The sequence below is a fragment of the Atta colombica genome, unplaced genomic scaffold (genome assembly GCF_001594045.1).
Source record: "Atta colombica isolate Treedump-2 unplaced genomic scaffold, Acol1.0 scaffold18, whole genome shotgun sequence".
Taxonomy (NCBI): Eukaryota; Metazoa; Arthropoda; class Insecta; order Hymenoptera; family Formicidae; genus Atta; species Atta colombica.
The window spans coordinates 1,255,982-1,262,907 of NW_017259271.1; the positions used below are offsets into that span (position 1 = coordinate 1,255,982).

The window sequence follows — 6,926 nt, forward strand, 5'->3', positions numbered from 1 at the left end:
ACTATTTTCAAATTAATTTTGTTCATTAATTCGTATTTTTGTAAAATTTTTTAGTGTGGAATTACATTATTACCTAAGGGGCATTATATCGTCTTTCGGTCCTGGATTTTTCAAACGTTAATATGGCGGATGCTCATGTGACTGCGATGCGGAGATCAAAGGTGTCGACACGGAGTGTCCCTACCGATTATATTGTGTTAAATACCTTACTTACGTAAGCGTAAGTTGCACCGATCAATCATATCGTTTCACTTGAACATCAGTTTCTGGCTAACTACTTTATGCTATTTACGTTATTACGCCAAAATATGATGGAACGATTGCCTTGAATCCAATTTCTAGCTCATTTTAGCTTTAGTCTGTCTGAAATAATGCACATGGATTTCGATTTTGTAACAATACAATTATAGAAATCGTGTACCCATTTGCATTTCACGTGGAAAGTCCAAACCAGTCGAAACCCATGTGAAACAGTATAATTATAGACTCTTTTGCCTCTGTGAGGCCGGAATCAGATTACGCATCAGATTGAAAAATGAGATTGAAAATTAAAAGCTTGAAGTTTGATCAATCAGAACAAAAGAAACTTTTTTGTCTTCATTGGTGAAATTTCAATCTTTAATCTTTAATCTCAATCATCAATGCAGTCTGATTCCGGCCTGACAGATTTCTTAACTTCAATAGTCACTAACTTTAATGCTTAATATCTTGAATCACAGGACAGAGCGATGCATTTTTTGCCAGATTCTTTTGTTTCATGTAAAAACATGTCGAATAAGCCTCTGGTGGTCTCACAAGACTCTGATTTTAATGATTCATTCGATCATCCGCTTATATATACGCGATGAACAAACCGCTGATTCTCCATGAGCCGTATTTTTCGAGATACGTAGGTTATGAAAACCAATCGTAAATTCGTTTAGCATTTCTGTTAGAGTGTACAGCCAGTCACAGAAAGATTGCAACATTTTTTTCAGTGAATTTAGAATGCAGCTTGCATTCAGCTTGCTAACTGAGCGATTTTTCTTATTTGTAGATCCACGAACAAGAATTAATCACTTGGAGAGCAAGCTGCGTTTCGAAACCCATCGAAGAAAAAGTAACAGTAAGTTGCAACCTTTCTGTGACTAGCTGTACAATAGAAATTCTAATCAGTAATTAGCTGCATTCTTTAATCTTCCGCGAAATACGCCCAATGTGAAGAGCTTTTAGAATGGCGTGTTCTAGTAAATAAAATGTAACGTATTCTGATAAAATTACTAGAAATGCAGGTTACGGTTATGTAGGATACACCTCATGTGACGGCACCCTTAAACGTCTAGCTGGATCTTAAATGTCTCTATGATTCTGTGTGAATTTATATATTAACGTAGTCTTTTTGAAACGCGCACTGAAATGATTTTTCAGTCTTGAAATATTAATTTTATTAAATTACCATAGTCGTAGAAAATTGACTAATTATAATAGATTATTCTTCTCATATTCTGATGGTGATTGGTTAATTTTCTATAACTTAGACACTACGACCGCTACGACTTCTATTGTAGACCCCGCATATTGTAAAGAATATTACTAAGACCTCGTAGCTAAAGACTTAGGATGAAATCACACGATGTCAAATAGAGAATGAGTAGTTTCATAGAAACAACCAATCAATCATTACTACTGTCATTAGAGTGCGCTTCCATGAGATGCAGAACTGCGGAACGTTTGTGATTGATCGTGACTTCATTCCGCCGTTTTCTATTGCGCAATTCTTTTGCGAAATTTTGTGCGCGGCAGCCCTTAAGTAGAGCCCTGCGAGTATTCCCCTATTATTCGACTGTAAGAGGGATAATACTCGATTGTTGTTAATCAACTCTTACAGATTACAACATACGGCATACAGTTATTGCCAGTTTAAACACTCCCATTATTTTCTAAAGTCTGCAGCACAAATGCTTGTTTTTTTTACTGGATTGCTTTACTGGATTATGCCTGTGCTATAATAGTCATAAATCGTAAACCGTAAGAAATTGGCCAAACAGTTAAGTGTGAGAAGAATAATGGACTATGATTGGTTAATTTCTTACAACTTACTGTTAACTCTATTGTAGAACAAGCCTTAGCGCACACAAAATTCCGCAATAATAACCGTAAGACGTGAACTTAAATCGATGAGTCAATCAGGATACTGCTTTAGATTTACGTATTCTAATGGAAATAGAAATAACTGTAAACTTATCCATAAGGCGAGTTTCAATCACTTGAAATTCACTTTATTGCACCTTATTGAGATTATGAATAAGTTTACTGTTATTTTCATTTCTGTTAGATTACATAATCTAAAGCAGTATCCTGATTAGCTCATCAGTTTAAATTTACATCTTACTGTTATGGAATTTTGTGTGCAGCAGCCCTTATTCCTGTCACTCGCCGCATGGGGCAGCTATAGCGGAGAGCAGACTCTTGTAACGCATAACACATAAAGCTTAAGAAATTCAAGTAATCATAGTTCTTTATTTCATGGAAAGAAAGGAAACGAAGGATTTTGATTGTTTCAATTTCTTATGCATTATGTGTTAACTGATTCTACATTAGTTGCAAGCTGATCGCAAGTTTGTTGTCAGCCAATATGAAGCGTTGATTTCAAAATGCAAGCTTCAGATTGGCTGTCGCAACAATCTTGCAATCGGTTTGCAATTAATATAGAACCGGCTTTATGCAAGAATTTGTGCTCCCCGCTTATCTTGATTCTAGCCGTACCGACTCCGTGATAGGAGTTGGGACCTCTCTCTTGCAAAGAGGAAAATCATAGTATCCATAACATAAAATATTGTTTTCCTAAACCTAAAGTGAATCGGAAATAATGAAGGCATTGGAATTATACAGCGGCATTGGAGGGATGCATTATGCGTTACATGGTAAATTTAAATAATCGATAAATATTACTGTGTAATTATGTATAATGAATTTTTATATTAAAATACACTATTAGAGATGTAATCATGAACTTCCTTTAAATGAAGCTCATCATTATGAACGAAATTAAAAGTAATGAAAGATTTAACTGAAAATTAAGTTACAGTAGTTTTTTAAATGTAATGAAATATAATGTGTACTTTAAATTGTGTAACTTAAAAATAAGATGTACTTTTAAGTTTAAACTATATATAATAAATTTTAGAAAATTTTTAACAGTATAAATTAATATAATTATACAGTGTCCCGAAATTTTTTACTAAGCGCTCTTATATAGATAAACTGGACTAAATTCAAAAAATCCTCTATCATTTTGCAATTTTCGCAATACTTAATAAGATATTAATTATTAAAAATTGCTAAATATTGGTCTGCAATAATTTTTTTTCTCAAATACTATCAAAACAAATTGTTTATTTTCTTCTCATAGAACTTTAAAAATATTTTTTTGAATTTTTTATCAACTTTTTAATGCATTTTCTTATATTAGCAACTATTTTTATTAATATGAATAAATATGTGGTATTAAAAAAAGTTCTGAAAAAATTTTCAGAACTTTATGAGAAGAAAATAAACAAATTTTGTCTTTCACTGTTTTTTTGTAAAGTTCTAAAGTAGATAGTATTTGAGTAAAAAAATTATTGAAAATCAATATTTAGTAATTACTAAACTACTTTTAATTAATATCTTGTCAATTATTGCGAAATATAGAGGATTTTTCGACTCAATTTGGTCTACTCTATTTACACAAGAGTGCTTGGTAAAAAATTTGGGACATCCTGTATATATATGATAAAATCAGATATTATTCATTTTCTTGGTTCCAAAAATAAATCAAAAACAAATAAAAAATGCTAATAAAAGTAGCAATTGATGTAAAAATACGAACAAATTAATAAATTAATAAATTATATAGTATTAGCATAAATGAATAATACAGACAACTCAACTTGCAAACGTTTTGATTTGTTGTTCAAGTCTTTTTTAATGCGATGCAAAACAGATAAAGAAATTATACAAAATAGAAATTTCTGATCATTCTAATCCTTTTTCTAATACATTCAAGTGAAAAAAAGTTCTGGTAGTCAAATCCAAATCGAAAGGTATAATTTAAAATCCAAAGCTCTAAAGGCATTACATTAAAAATAATTTGGAATTAGCAGATAGTTAGGAAAAAGAGATCAGAAATTATAAGATGACAATTGTAACGTATAAGTTTACTATAAAGTTAATTAATTCATCTTTATTGTATCATTTCAGAGAGTGGAATTGCAGCTAAAGTTGTTGCAGCAATTGATATAAATCCTGTTGCAAATGATGTTTATCATCACAATTTCTCGGAAACTGTTCTTATGAATAGAAATATTCAGTCCATTAATGCACAGGAATTAAACAAGTTAAATGTAGACATTATGTTTATGAGTCCTCCGTGTCAGCCTTTTACTAGATTAGGATTAAAGAAGGATGCTCTTGATAACAGAAGTTGTTCTTTGCAACACATTTTGAACTTGTTGCCAGAATTGAAAAATTTAAGATATATTTTGTTTGAGAATGTTAAAGGTTTTGAAGTATCTCAAATGAGAGACAGATTAGTAGAATGCATAAAAAATTGTGGCTATGCCTATAGAGAGTTAATATTAAGTCCATGTCAATTTGGTGTGCCAAACAGTAGACACAGATATTATTTACTGGCGAAAAGAAATAATCTGAAATTCTGTTTTAAACAGTCCTTGTTAGGGAATAATTTATTTCCTGAATTATTTGAATTATTACCAAAAAGTAAACACTCAGTATTAGCGGAGAAAGAAGGTAAAATTAATCAGAAATCTGGCAGACTGTGTTATACATTAAATAATATTTTGGAACATATTGAAGATTCAAAATATTTGGTGCCTTCTAAATTACTACAAAAGAGAGCATGGGTATTAGATATACGAACATCTGAGAGCAATGGTTCCTGTTGCTTCACCAAAGGATACAGTTATTATGCAGAAGGTACAGGATCTGTATATTGCCCATTTACAGATGAAATAATCAAATCAAAGTATAATGAAATTGCTAATTACGAAAATGATTCGAATAAGCAAATGCAAATTTTATCAGATTTGAAACTTAGGTTTTTCTCACCTAAAGAGATATGTCGATTAATGTGTTTCCCAGAAGATTTTCATTTTCCAGAACATATTACAGATAGACAAAAATATCGGCTGCTAGGAAATTCAATTAATATTCATGTAGTTAGTAGATTAATACTTTTATTATGTACTGAACATGAAAATGTATGAAAAATCAATGGATTTGCTACCTTTTTCCATCTTTTATCTCGTAACTTAATACTTTTGCAATATTTCTTATATATTCTTACATATTAGGGAGAGAGAGGGAGAAAAGGAAAGAGGAAAAGAAGGGAAAGGGAGGGGGGAGAGGGAGGAAGAGAGAGATATAGTGATATTTTTTATATAGTGATGTCTTTATAATTTAAAATAGGGGAGACTAGGAACAGTTATAACAATGCATATATCTTTTAAATGATAAGAGATAAAATGAAGAACAAAAATCGATATCGAGGCCTGTGTTTGCCTCATGTCAACTGCCTCACATCAATGTGCGCCGTATGTAAAAGAAGTAATATGTAGAGTATTCAGATAAGCCATGTAAGTGTAAATTTACGATGTTATACTTTTTTGCTTTAAACTTTCAAATAAAATGTTTTTTGTTATGTTTTCATTTTATTAATTCTAAAATACATTTTTTTAAGTTTTGTGCATGTTTTTTTTGATATTTTTAAATGATTTCGAATATATCTATGTAAATTTTGACAATATCCGTTTGAGTTAAAAGTATCGCATCGTCAGAGTTGCGTACATTGTTGCGTTCAATGGATTCAACAGTTAAGCGCTCACTGCTATTGATGTATTCTTCCAGATATAAAATGCTGATTGGATGATCTAGAAAAATACATTAATAATAGCGAGCGCTCACTCAACTGTTGAGTTCATTGAACGCCATTGTAACACTTACAATTAACGGTAAGTGTTAAGAGCCTGCTCACCTCAAATTTTGATAAAAACATTGAATCGATGAATTTTCGCATAAAAATAAAGACATTTGACAAGAAAAAAGTATCTGCTTCGTAAATCGAAATATTTTAAGTTGACGACTTTCAGACTAGGAAATCAGTCACGAAACTGCACGATGCAAGCACGTGCTGAGGTCACATGCTCTATGGGATCATGCTATATCGCGGATGTGTAAATATTTCTTATTGTAATAGATATTATTCACTGGTTTAAAAAAAAATTATTTGTTCTAAAACACATTTTTATTGTTTTAATTTAATGTTTTAAAAATACAAATTCACTGCTTTGAAACAAATTTTCCGCTCTAAAATACAAACTCACTGCTTTTTAATAGTAAATTTACTGATTTATAAACAAAAATAATATAAGAAGATAATTTCTATTTTAGAACAGATAATTTATTTTTAAAGCACTGAATTTGTTTTTAAAGCAATGAATTTCTGTTTTAAAACATTTTATTTTTAGAACATATTACAACTTTTCTACAACTTTCCTTAGCTCTGTTTCATTTTGCACCAAATCAGAGCAAGATATACTAATTCGGATTTTGATATTTTATTCATAAACAGCCTAAAATTACACCTTTTGCAAATAGTAAATATAAATAGTTGTTGCGTTATGTGCATTAAAAGAAATAAACATATATGTCATAAATAAAAAATATGTATATTTCTAAAAAAAAAAAATGATTACATCTGTCTCTAGTCTCCCCTACCTAAATTGTATTATTCCTACAGCATAAGTTGAATTCTATAAGTTCTTACATATATGTACAAAATTAAGTTTTTTCTACAATTTTAAAACTAAAAAACTTTGTAGATAACTATAATATTGAAACATTCACCAAAATCATTCTATTATTAAATCTATTATATATATATATAT

At 30.4% G+C, this 6,926-nt stretch overlaps 1 protein-coding gene across 1 annotated transcript; it reads left to right on the forward strand.

Annotated features, from left to right (window-relative positions):
* Positions 1-2,786: 2,786 nt before the first annotated feature.
* LOC108686418 (tRNA (cytosine(38)-C(5))-methyltransferase) lies at positions 2,787-5,349 on the forward strand. Its single transcript, XM_018191721.1, has 2 exons — positions 2,787-2,903; positions 4,222-5,349. Exons 1-2 carry the CDS (start codon positions 2,849-2,851, stop codon positions 5,244-5,246), a joined length of 1,080 nt encoding a protein of 359 aa, XP_018047210.1. The 5' UTR covers positions 2,787-2,848; the 3' UTR covers positions 5,247-5,349.
* Positions 5,350-6,926: the final 1,577 nt, after the last annotated feature.